Source organism: Struthio camelus, chromosome 1, assembly GCF_040807025.1.
Source record: "Struthio camelus isolate bStrCam1 chromosome 1, bStrCam1.hap1, whole genome shotgun sequence".
NCBI lineage: Eukaryota > Metazoa > Chordata > Aves > Struthioniformes > Struthionidae > Struthio > Struthio camelus.
The window spans coordinates 110,833,130-110,846,220 of NC_090942.1; the positions used below are offsets into that span (position 1 = coordinate 110,833,130).

At 39.0% G+C, this 13,091-nt stretch overlaps 1 protein-coding gene across 12 annotated transcripts in view; it reads left to right on the top strand.

Annotated features, from left to right (window-relative positions):
* Window positions 1–13,091, top strand: part of ROBO1 (roundabout guidance receptor 1) — a 733,077-nt gene that overhangs the window by 615,275 nt on the left and 104,711 nt on the right. For all 12 annotated transcript variants that reach the window (XM_068910680.1, XM_009667915.2, XM_068910696.1 and 9 more), the window contains one exon: window positions 44–201. In XM_068910680.1, the coding sequence (XP_068766781.1) occupies window positions 44–201 (158 nt within the window). The remainder of the gene's footprint in view (window positions 1–43; window positions 202–13,091) is intronic.

Sequence of the window (13,091 nt, forward strand, 5' to 3'; positions counted from 1 at the left end):
TACTGCTGGGTAATTTCTGACTTCATTTTCTTCACTCTTTCAGTTCTGCGGGATGACTTCAGACAAAATCCATCAGATGTAATGGTAGCCGTGGGGGAGCCTGCTGTGATGGAATGTCAGCCCCCAAGAGGTCACCCGGAACCCACAATATCATGGAAAAAAGATGGGACCCCTCTAGATGACAAAGATGAGAGAATTACAGTAAGTATAAAAAGGCATTGTTTGAAAAAAGTTTAGTGGCAAAATGGGCTAATCTAAAATTATTAGTTTCTTGAGCGTGCAAGCCTCAAGCCAGGCTGTACTTTCTGCGCTCTGTCCTTTCTTTGCCTTGGAGGCAAACCTAATTTGCATTTGGCTAGTAGCGTGTCCTTCAGTCTTACACTATCTCATTGCAAGCTATGCATTTCTGTTTATTAACGTGAACTGTGCAAAACCTATATTCTTCTCTTCCTTAAAGGAATTAGAAGCTTTTTGAAAATGAGATTCATTCACTGTCTTGTAATTTTCTTCCATTTTATCAACTTACAAATTTCTGCAGGCTACATAATCTGCCTTCTTTAGTTGGAAAGAGGAACCCACCAGTAGTCTAGGTGAGATTTTTCTGTAATTCCTTTGAAAAGAATCAGTGCAGTAAAACTGTGCAATGTTAGAAAGGATAGTAGGGCTTTGGGGATATAGCTGCATTTCTTTAGAGAGAAAATGGCTTATCCTAGTCTCTCAAAATGAGGTGTTTTCTCATTAGATGCGTTGTCATATTCATTTGTATCTGTAGCTTGCTGAGTACGATTATTCAAGTGCACAGTTATTCAAGAGTGTATGGAAGAAGCAGCTTTTTTTAGTTTTTGACATATAAAACAATAAGCTATCGAGCCTAAATGACTTGTAGAAATGGAAGCAAATAAGGAGTTCCAAAATCATTTTTATGCTGCCAACATGGTGATCCAAAACCTCTTTCCATATGGTGGGAAACTATATCATCTGAAAGTACATGCCATATAGGATCCTTTGGGTAATGTACTAGCATAAAAGAAGATCAGAGGCATATACACTTTATACCTTAATCAGACGCTGAAATGGGGAAATTTGTAATGGAAGAACACTTAAAACCCAGCAACATAATTTAAAAAGTACAACTTCTGTGGGAGATTTAAATTGCCTCTTGTGTCATTTGTTTCTTACAAATGGGACAAAGCTGAGGCATCCCACACTTGTGGTGTACATGTACATTTAAACTTTTAAGTATCCTATAGAACCTTGTACTGATTGCTGGCTGTTAACAAAATACCTCCAAGCATACAGAAAAAACCCTTGCAATTTCCTTTTCAGATCTCCTTTCTAATGTTACAAGTCCATTGACCTGATAAACAGAAGAATCCAGCACTACTTTTTCTTCAGGAAATGCATTCTAAACTTGCATTTTCTACTGCTATAGCTTATTCACTTGAAGGAATTTCAGGTGTTCTCTAGTGCAGAACCTTTTCTTTATTGTGCGTTAAAACTGCCCCTCTCCCAGCTGTCAGAACAAAGACATAGCCAGAACAAAAGCAACTATTGCCGATTGGCATCACAACCTGTACTTTATTAAAACTGTGCTAATGACGGAATAAAGCCCCCCATTTTGGTTTTGTTTTCTGGTGATTATATAAAATACCCACCTAGTATTCTTTCAGCACGACATCTGCTGGAGTTATTTAGTGTTATCAGTTTCTGCTTCCAAAAACAAACAAATGAAAATGAGTTTTGATGTAGGTGTAGAGATACACTTGTTTCACGTTTGGGAGATGGGTGTTTGTGTTCAGAGGTGTAAATTAACAGTGCTGAGATAGCTAGCTCCACTGCATTAATTTGCGTCCTGTTTGCCTGGCATTGTCTTAAAAAGCGCTATTAATATCATGGCCGGCCTCTTTCTCACACAGACAAGAGACTAAAGCTACATTGTAATGCAGATTTGCATTGACTTACAGCTGTAGCAGGATCTTGCCAAGCAGATAAATATGCATTCAGATGTGTGTCTTAGCAGCTTCGCAGTAACCATCTGTATTTTCTTGCTAGTGGCTGGGAGACAAGGGGAGACTGGAACCTGGAATGGGCAAGGCACTACGGGACAGATGGGCAAAAAAATATTAATGTGGAAAACTGACTTAGAATTATTCCATTTCTATTTACATATCTTCTTTTCAGTTTAGCAATAGGAACATAAGAATTAAATCACTACAATAACTGAAATAAGAATGAACATTTTTTAAGTGCCAGACACTTCTTTTTTACATGAAATCAACCCTTTTTTTCAGAATGTTTTTCGTTTGTGCATATATTTGAAGTGAATGCCTAGAGCCATTGAAACGGATGGCAAAATGCTCATTCAGATCAGTAGGGCTAAATTTCAGGTAGTATAATTTGTAAGAGTTAGCTTCCTCTTTTTAGGACATGAAATTACCAGATAAGGAAATGGCAAAATACATGTCCTGGTGTGTCATATATGTGCAATACCAGTGGACATACTGTCAATGGAAATACTTATAGTGGCTCCTCTTTTAAAGCATTTCCTCTTTTTTTTATTATTAAAGACTTGTTCATCTTTGACTCATTCCCATTTTAAGAGATCTGTAAGCATCAAAGGCTATCTGAAACGTTTAATATTAATGCATTTTTTCTTCTGACAAGAGGTTTCAAATAAGCATTAAGACTGTACTTGTTCTGGAATACGGGATGATGCTTCTTTTCTGATACATACCTATATCTCCTGCAAAAAGAAGGTTTGTCCGTGAAGGAACCTTCTTGTAAATATTTGAAAGTTTTTTTCTCCTGGGCAATAAGAATGTCAGTCTTCAAGTCAACGGAACTGGGTTTCACAGACTGAGCGTTAAGGGTGCCTGAGAAACAGAGGTGGTAGCTTGGTTCCTGACACAAAGTTTGAACCAAGAGATTGAGATAAATGGCAGTTAAATAAGATCCAAGTTAAGGCACAACTTCCTCTGGAATGCAATAAAAAGCAAATATTATTTTGTACTGGTAGGGTTAAGGAAATTGATATGTTTATGTAGGTGAGATAATAAAAATCAAAGTAACCTTTGCATAGTTTTGGTCCATTTGTAGGGCAAATAAATGTGCTTTGAAGAGAAAGAAGTTTTTATGTCTTTCAGGTTATAAACAGCAGTGAATGGAAGAAATATGAAATGAAAGTAGGGATACAGGCACCTAGCTATCTGTGATGGATTACAGAAACAGACGTTCTCTTTTGAGTGTAGCTCTCCCAGTACTCCTCAGTTTTAGCACAAGTCAGGCTGAGTATAGGCTGTTCCCTGTGTTTCCACTGGGTGCATCTGATGAAGAATCAGTGTCAAAACATTTTTTTCTCCTTGCTCTTGAATGTGTTGTCTGTAAATAGTTTTCTCAATGCATTGGAAGAAAACGTGGTTTTCCTTATGTCTATTCTTTGCACCATGGTATGAAAACATATGCTTGTAGACGGGCTTATTCCCTCTCCATCTATTGCAAATGAAGCAGGAATGAGTGTCTTGCATGTGAGGCAGATGCTTACCTTAATCTAATTTTATTGAACTGCAAAGAAGTTACCATGAGGCCAGAGCAGAACTGGTAAGATTCTGTGCACATCTAGTTAATTTTTCTCCTGGGATCATTTTGGAATCAAGAATCCCTCCTATTTTTCATGTGTATGTATCTGAAATTGAGTGCTTCAGTGCAGTTCAGTGAATAGCTTTAATTTCTCATTCTTTCATTTAAAAATAAAATATATTTTCCAATTTTCTGAAAAAAATCTGCTATAAGAGTGTCTGTGCAACTCTCCTCTTGAAGCTGAGCCACTGTGGTGAAAGGCAATATAAGATCTTGACTATGAATAAAAGAGTCAGGAATGCACTGGGGTGGGGAATTTCATCGTCCTGGTCCAGAGCTCCGTGCTGTTCATGCATTTGCAATTGTTGCCTTACCCGGATCAAATTCATAGTCCCATAAATTCCTTGGAGCGAGGATCTAGGCCAGGACTCCTGGGTTCTAGATATCCTCACCTGAAATGGGCATGCTACCAACCCCATCAGTCTGGCTGTCCTCTTTGCATGGCAGCCCAGTTTTATTAGTATATGGCCGAATGTTTAAGGTACTTAAAAAAAAGCTATGGGTTTGAATTCCCTTAGGTTAAGGAGGAAGTGGAGTCAATCTTCTAGTTTCTGCTGACTGCTCTAATCTCTGGGTCAGGTCTTTCCAGACTTATTTTGTCTAGATACAGTTGGCAGGAGCATCAGTAGCTATGGTACCATTAGCAATGACTTGCTCGAGTCCTGACAGCAATTGCAGCAGGGCTGCCCCTTGTAAGGGGTCTCTTGTAAGCCCATGAACACCTTCAGAAAGTGTGTCTCCGTTTTCTTTTCTGCCATCTTCCTGTAGTACTTCAAAACCTCCCGCTGCTTTCCAAATGTTGTCCCTGCTGCTTTCCTACCACACATCACTATAATGAAACGTCTACCTCATTGTCCATCTCTGCCTCACAACCTTTCCCTCCATCCACATAACCTTTCTCTCCCACCTGTCTAGCCCCACTCCATCATCTAATTGATGCTAACTGCTTGTGTGGAGGTAATAATTTGGAAGCTCAGCTAAGCAAAATGTGCTGCTCCATGCTGTAGGGTAAAGGCACTCTTCCTTTGGTGGTATTTTAATGTGACTGGCTGCTGTGCTGTGTTCTGTAATGCAGACAGTGCTGTTTGTCTGCGTGAGAGTTCCCTTAAGGAACTTGGTTGCTGCTTCTCCTTCTTTGTGAATGCTTGTGCAGGAGATGCTGACATCAGTAACTTACCGAGATGGTGGCGCCTCTGGGCGTATCTTCAGGCAAAAACTGGCAAAAATTACAGAGTCTTAGGAGCTCAAAGGGTTCAAAGAGGAGACTGGATCTCTCATCTAGACAGAGGAACTTCCATGCGCTTTTGGCTCTCTCTCAATTTGTCTCATGTTTTAGGGGCAATGCTTGCTTAATAAACTAAAACTCAAAAAGATCAGAGCGCCTATGATTATCAATACTTGCCCTGTGGGAGAATGTATACATATCTTGCAAAAGCTCCACAGCAACTCCGTTTCTGAGCCAGGATTAGAAGTCAGAATTTCACAGCTTCTGTTCCTTCCCCTTGCCCAACCATAGCCTGTGCTTCTGGATGCAGCTTAATTGTTCATATGAAGTAATGGTGTGGGTGGTGGAAGAAAGGAGCTATGCATACTGAACATGAATTTTTAATGGGTAAAATCGTTTACATATACATGAAAAGGGATGGTGGTACCAAAAAAAGAAGCCCTTTGTAATTGAATACAAAAAGCAAAGCTCTTGCATTGGAACTTTGGTGCAGTACTGCGATTGCAATTTTCCCCCTTTCATATTAAGACTTATCTATCATTTATCCTGAACCATCCTCATTTGATTTTTAAAAGAAAAACCTTGAGAAGCCATTTATCTTTCCTTGTTCAAGATTCTTAGCTTTTAAGATCAAAGTTACAAGATGAATAATGCATACAGGTTTTCATTCCTTTTTGTGTGGCTGTCTTGTGATATCAACAGTTCTGAATGACTTCCACTCTCATTTTAGGTAAGTTGTAACTTGAATTCCTGATTCCTGTTTCTTATCCTGGCCCTTAAATAGCACGTCAAAAATATGAAGCAGTAGTTGTGTCTTGCATAGTGCTATTTTTATGCAACAGAGTGATGAAAATGTTTTTTAACAATATGCAAAAATAAAGCCTCTGATCTTCCTCTGTGACAGGAGCACCACCTTAGAGGTATCATCCACAGGAAAACATTTTATTTGCTTGTCCCCAATTTTTTGTTGATGAATTACCAAAAAGAACTTGGTTCATTCGTATCAGCAGAGGCTATTCACAGCCTCACTTCACTTTGACAAGTTTAAAACTACATATGTGATCCCAACATCATCTCAGGCATAACAAGAAAGAAAAAAGGAATCAAAGAAATTACTATGCATATCAGTTAAAAGACAAAAGGATTGTTTTGATTAGGGGGGAACAGTGGAAAAAGAAGAAATTAATTCCCTATCTACTGAATGACCCTTTCCTTCAAAAGATAAATTACTGTGGGAAAAATTGCAGAGGGGAGATGAATCAAGAAAGAGGAAGGAGAAACTAATGGAGTAGAGTTTGTTTTTGGTCAAGAATAGTGCTCTCAGCTCTTTATAACAGCCATGTTCCTGCCACAGATCACGCTCTCATAAAGCTGTGTTCCGGTAGTACTGTTGTGCTGCAGCTGTCAATTCATTCAAGATGCTTATCCTGATTTCTTTCTCCTCTATTTCTCACTTCTTTTTCCTGGCATTTTCTTTTTTTTATTAATTTCTTAATCTTTATTCTACAGCTCCCCAAAATACATATTTTAGTTACATATCAAAGGAACGTATATTCTAGTAGAAAAAGTAATGCTTGCTCCTGGGATAGCATAGTCTATCCTATGCAGAACGGCATACAAGACCACAGGCTGGGTACACACCACAGAAAGCAGTAAGGTAGGGGGCCAAGTAACTACAGTTAAGTGTTTTATTTCATTTTAATGGTTTTTCTTTTTTGGAGCAGATTAAAGGGCAGGCAGCAATTTCCTATATGCCTCAGGAGAGTTAGAAAGAGAAGTATATTTTTTCATCTGATTCCCAATATGTGTTTGGTCCCCCCAGCAATTTCCTTTCTTCCCAGTCCTTTTTCTCCATTCTGTCTCTCTTTTTCTCACTTCCTGAGAGGTTTGGCTCCCTGGTCTACCTTTCTCTTTCCTCCTTTTGCTGATCCCTCCATTGCTAGCTTTCGCAAGGATCAAGAGCAGGTTTTGTTAATGATTTATATTTCTTCTATTATTAATATTACTTCCTCTGGCAACACAATTGGAGCTGCTGTGTGTTAACTTTGCACCCAAAGGGGAAAAAATGTAAAAGATGATTGTCAAAAAGAGTTTGAAACGCCATAGCTATCCCAGAGGACGATGAGAACGTTTCTAAGTCCTGCTGCTTCTTGCTCTGAATTTTTCCAAAATGTGACATTGTTTTTCTGTGTTTACACTTAAAGCTCTATTTCAGGGTCCCTCTTGCTTGCTGGATTCCCTTTACTCTTCAGATTCTTTAACACACAGATCATTCAAAATATATCTACTGATCAGTCTTCCCTGTTGGCTTTCCGATCATGGCATGTCCTTCTGTTGTCTCCTGCGTTATCCTCAGGTCAAATTTCTTGTCTTCCTCCTCAATCCTCCCTGCATGCCTGTTTCCTCCCTCCTGTGTCTAAACCCACTCTGGTTTCTTCACATCTGCATTGCCATGGCTCCAGCCTTTAGGCCAAGGGTTCTAATGGTATCTTCTGCTGCGCTGTTACTTGCCATGTCACTTTTATATTGTTGCAGTGATATCTGAGCCCTTTTCAGTGGAACGTTAATCTTTATGGCTAGCATTAGTCACATTGTTTTAGTAGTTCAATTAGTTTTGTGCGTTGTGGGTGTTTGTTTAATTTTTTATTTTTTTTTAACTGGGCTCTAAAAACGTTAACCTCCTCTACAGAAGACCTTGCTCTTCTTGCAAGACTGAAAAAATCTGACTAATTCTAATAGCCTGAGTACCGTTAAAGGATGTCTGGCTTATTAACGAAAGAATAAGAGAAAGTTTTGAACATGCAATTTTCTATTCATATTTGTTGTCCTCTTTCCCCTCCTCCACTCCATGCAGAGGCTGTCATACTCACACCTTATTTCACACTCAGCTCTTTGAGACAAAACTTTTCTCCTCTTACAAGGTTCACAAGTTGGGTCCAGCCTTGAGCACAGCTGTTAATAGTGACAGCTCTTGTTTGTACAAGCACTGAGGTAAATGTGGATTGAAAATCCAACCTATTTCTAGATTCTCCCTTTGCAGCCCTTTGCAGGTTTGCCCTTTTAAAGAGCATAGCTATGCAGACTTTATCAGGCAGATGTGAGCTCATTCAGTTTGCTCTTTGAATCGACCAGAAGCCATATGGCAGCGGTTAATGTGGCGCCGAGCCTGAGCTAATAAGCCCTGCTGAGAGACAGGCTAGATCACTCAGGCACGGTATTGTACTAATACGGCACGGCCACACAGCCTCTGCTGAGCTGAGCGTAAAGGCAAAAGGAGCTTGCATTGGCTTGCAGCGTTCACGCTCCAAGCCAATGCAAATGGCCTGAAAATGCCCGTGTGGACATTCCCTTTCTTCTCAATAGCGTGTTACACTCAACTGTCTCTAACACTTCTTTGGGGGACAAGCTGCTTTCTTTGTTGATGTGATGTGTTTGCTGCAAGAAAGTGCCAGTTAACCAGCCAGTATAAAGTACTTGTGAGTCATACTCAGTGCCAGAAGGTGCTCTAAATGGTTTAAATGATTTTTTTTTGCTGCCTGAGCTTCATTCTCCTTCTATGCAAAGTTGTTGGATAAAGTGTAAGACATGGTAGGCCCTGCATTGGGACACACTGACAGAACATGTTGTAGAAGAATCTACACAGAAGAGAACAGAGAAGGAGGCTAATGAACCAGTCTCTGGGAAACTGGATATAGGTAGAGAATAACCAGAGGATGTCTCCTTTCAGTAGACATCTCCAAGGATGGTGGGTGGATATATTGGAATGGGATATATTGGAATGCTGCAGGTTGGCAAATGGGCCAATAGCTAACATCTGCAGACTGGGGAGGGCGGCAGATGCAGTTAGGCTTTTGCTGGGTTTCACAGAGACTCAATTTTTCCTTTAGGGCCAGACTGGCCTCCTTGTGTTTGTAAAGATATGCCTTGTAATAAGGCATGTGTGTGGTTATGAGACTTACGGACACAAACTGAAACTACTGAAATAGAAATTCATCGTAATTCAATGTTAGATTAGAAGGCTAGTTATGGTCATTTCATTACTGGCATTTTAAACCAAGTCACTGCTGATCCCAGCGTCAGGAAATCATTTTCTCCCTACAGCTAAGAGTATCTGTCCCTTCTGTTTTCTGGTCACTTTCAAAAATGTTCCTTTTGCATCAGTGGTGCACATTGCTTCAGCTCTTTTATTTTTATTCTTGCAATTTAAAATGTGTTAGGCATGAAGATGTGTATAATTATGGTTTCTCTGTATTGTTTGACCCAGCAGCAATAGAAGTTACTCCTTTGCGTGCAATGGGTATGCATTTTTCTATATTCAACTTTATTTTACAATGATTTCTACTTTTAAATATAAAGATAAAGCAAAAAAGAACGAAGTTCTCTTGCAGATGCTCTGCTGACTTAAAGGAATTTGAAAGCTCCTAGACTGAGTCAAAACTCTCCACGGATTTCTTTTGTCCCTGGTCATGAACTGATGACCTAGATAGTAAAAGAAAATAAATGCCTGCAGCAAATAGGATATGTGTTAGATACCTGAGTTTTGAGACTTCCACCAGCCTAGACGTTAGACTATGAGGATTTTCTTGTTAAAATGGCTTATTGAGAGTTTTGAACCTCTGGGACCATCTGAAATGATAGAAGTGGAGTCTGGGAAGCTTCTCCTCCTTAAAAAAATCAAAGACAAGGAAAAACAGGTGGCTGTTATCTCAGACTAGGTTACTTGAGATATCCAGAGCATGCAGAACTTTATGATTTGAATGGCCAGGAGCAAAGGTGATTTATTATGTTGAGAAAGTAAGCCCTTTGTTTTGTTTAGCTGATACTCTAGTTGTTGCTTTGGGGGGGGGGGGGGGGATGGGTGAGGGAGATGAAAGAAAGACATGCGAGGGAAATTGTTTCTTCATTCATTTTATTCTCTTAATAAAAAAGAAACATTTTTGTTGCTTGACTTTTTTTTAAGCAGTCAGGAAAGTAGACTTTGCTTGCATTATGCACAATAAAGATGCAGATCAGTTTTAAAAAGTTATTTCTTCTCCTCCCTCCCCTTATCATCTGTATGGGAATCCTAAATGTGGAATGTGGACATCCTTCTCTGAATGAAAAATCCATTTTTGGAGAGACTGTTCTTCCCAGCCTCTTAGGGACTGCTGGGCAGTATGCCTTCTCTGATTCCAAATCGTGAGCAGAAGCAGTGAGAGGAAAGCAGTATTTGAAGAATGAAACTTCTAAGAGCCCATTAAGCTGAAACTAAAGCATTGAATCACATCCTGGAAAAAAAAATGTATCAAGTGTGCAGGAAACATACCTTCACAAAGCACAATGAGCTGTTGCACTGAATGCTAGTCGTTTCTTTGTGTTACAAGTTGTATTAAGTAAATAAAAAAGGGGAAAATAAGCAATCCTGAATCCTTTCTTTCTAGAGTCCACCCGTGTTCAACTACCAGAATTTACCATTTCAGATGATATTTTCTCACAGGAAAAAATATATGTGTTTTGGAGCTATAGAAAGATACTCTTACGTAGACCTCGTAGCACTTTTTTATTTGCATAGTGCTACTTTCTGGTCTCTGGAAAGAGCTAAATATGCAGTGCTCGGTGTGAACAACTCGTTCCTTCCATCTTTATTATTTCTTATGTTGTCCAGACCATGAAAGCATAGGCAGTTCCCAGCAGATCTGGTGCCCAACATGTCAGATCTGCTGAGCGTATGAACGTGCCCCGACAGACTGACACTCTAGTTCTAGCACAGGTGCGCTTAGGACAGACACTGTGTAGCATGCACAGTGTATACAGACACAAAACGCAGTCAAGGTAGAGTTCAGTCTGCCATACGTGGCGTTGAGGATCCCCGAATATCAAATGTGCTAAATAGCACTAGAAATTTTCCGTTCTTCCCATGTTCTTAGGTGTGGGTTCCTGGACCTGCGAGCCTTTGAAGCAGAAGTCCAAGTCCAGAGAAAAGCTTAAATAAACAGTTCCTTTGTATTTGTAGACAGAAAATATTTCCACTGATATAGAGTGAAAGACCTTCTAACAGGCAACTATCCAACAAAAATCGGTGGATTATTTGTGGCGAGTCTGTATTAGTGAAGTGAATCGACCCAACTCCTCACTGGTTCTGTTTTCTAAACACTGAAACCCTCTACTTTTGGGGAAAAAATGTACGTTTTTGTTCTTGAAAGTCTGTAGTGGACATTATAAATTTGATTGTTTTTGGCATTTTTGTTATTCCTAGTCACTCGCACACAGCAGCAACCACATGTTGTCACTTAAAATCTAAATATCAAATAACTACTAACTGAGACTTTATTGTTTATCGTGCTTTTTTTTTTAAGAATTAGCTTTGTAAAGTAAAAATGACACTAACTCTAAAAGCATGTTTAATAAAACCTCAACAATCTGTGTGCTGAGTTTGCAAATATTATGGTCTCATAATCAAAAGAAAAATGTAGAATAAAAATAGTGGAGAAGAACAGTGCCCATTTTTGGAGCCTTCCACAGATGTAAGTGATTAGAGCTTCTTGTTTGGTTTGCTTTGATTTTTTTGGTCTACTTTTTGAAAGTTCTGTCAACTTCATTTTTGCTTATTTCACTTTGTTTGGATAGTTTTGCCTTACTAAATTTCCTGTGATGCTTCTGGTTATGTGAAAAGTCTAGTCCAAATCGCAGCACTTCAAAAATAATAATTTTTCAGTTCTTGGGTTTCCTCAACCCAACAGAGTACTTCTCTCTCTCCAGGTAATAATATACTCACAATTACTTACTGCCAAGTTCAGATATTCACCATGTGCAATAGCGTGGGACTAACATACACATTGCTGGGTGTTATTCCAGACTCCCGTGTAATATTATGCAGGACCAAGACTGCCTTCTTCTGGTTTCCCTCTTACAAACAAAAACAAAAAAACAAAAAACCCACTCTCATTCCTTATCTAGCTATAGGGCATTTGCTGCTAATATTTTTGCTGCATTTAGCAATTCATTGGGGTTTTTTTTCATCCTCAGAATTCATTATCTAACAATAATCTATTTGACACATGGACACATAAAGTTTGTCCATTTTTTTAAAGTGGAAGTGGGGGTGGTTAGTTATACTTGGATCTAATGATATTAATTTTCTTCTAATTCAACAGATTTTCTTTTGCCTGTGTCTTCGCTGTTGTTGACAGTCATCTACTTGCCCCTGCTCGGCCTCCTTGTTCTGCAGGAGAAGGCATAAAGGAGAATAAATTACTCAGTTATAGGGGGAAAAAAGTAAAAGATTTTTTTTTTCCCTACAAGTTTAAAAGAGAAACAAACTTCCAGGGAAAATAATGCAGTTTTAGAAAATAAAACTTGAGAAAGTGAAATGCTCTCCTGAAGTAGATATTGAAATCTTTCTAGTCTACGTGGAAAATACTTAATTTTGAAACAAACCATAGAGATGTACGCTTATGTAATTTTACCTTCCCTCACAAAATTTGAAGCTTGATTCTTTGAACAAAATGCGCTCAAGATCTTTTAACTGTAATTTTTGATACTTTTGCATCACGACTTTTCCAACTGATTATGCCATTCAGAATACTGAGTTTTTGAGAGAGAAATGTGTTGACATAATAACGTTGTTCCCTGTGCTCCCTTTTCCTCCCATTTTAATATCTGTAGATTTTGGTCTTTTGATTTGCCTGCAGTTGTTTAGCTTTTAAGACTACTTTAAACCTGGTGTTCAGTTGGAGCTTTTGTCTCCAAGCTTTTTTAAAACCTGACACAAATCAAGAAGGAAAAAAGTTGCGTGTTTGGTGTATAATGTTACCATAGAAGCTGCAAGTATCTGACTGGGGTCATTTTGTAGTTCATGGTAGATATTCCAAATTGCGGGAATGAATGGTGCTTTTCTCTATCAATCAGGCCTGTACATTGAATAGAATTAAAGATACACTATTTTTCCCACAAGACTGTCCACTAGGTGCAGCAGAGTTTTACAGGCAAACTGCAGAACATTTTCTGACAGAGAAAATTACTATATAGTGAAGGAAAGCTTGCCTTGAGGTAGAAAGTCTACAAGCTAAGCAAAGCGGATTGCTGGGCTGCTCCTGCAGTCTTCGTATGTGTTTTTAAGCAAGCCATGAAATTGTTCAGTATCTCTCTCTTTCGGCATTTCATGAGTTGTGAGAGTGAATTCATTCACACAGGTAAAGCACTCTGACACTATTACAACAAAGTAACAATGCAAAGTGCCCTTACCTCCTGT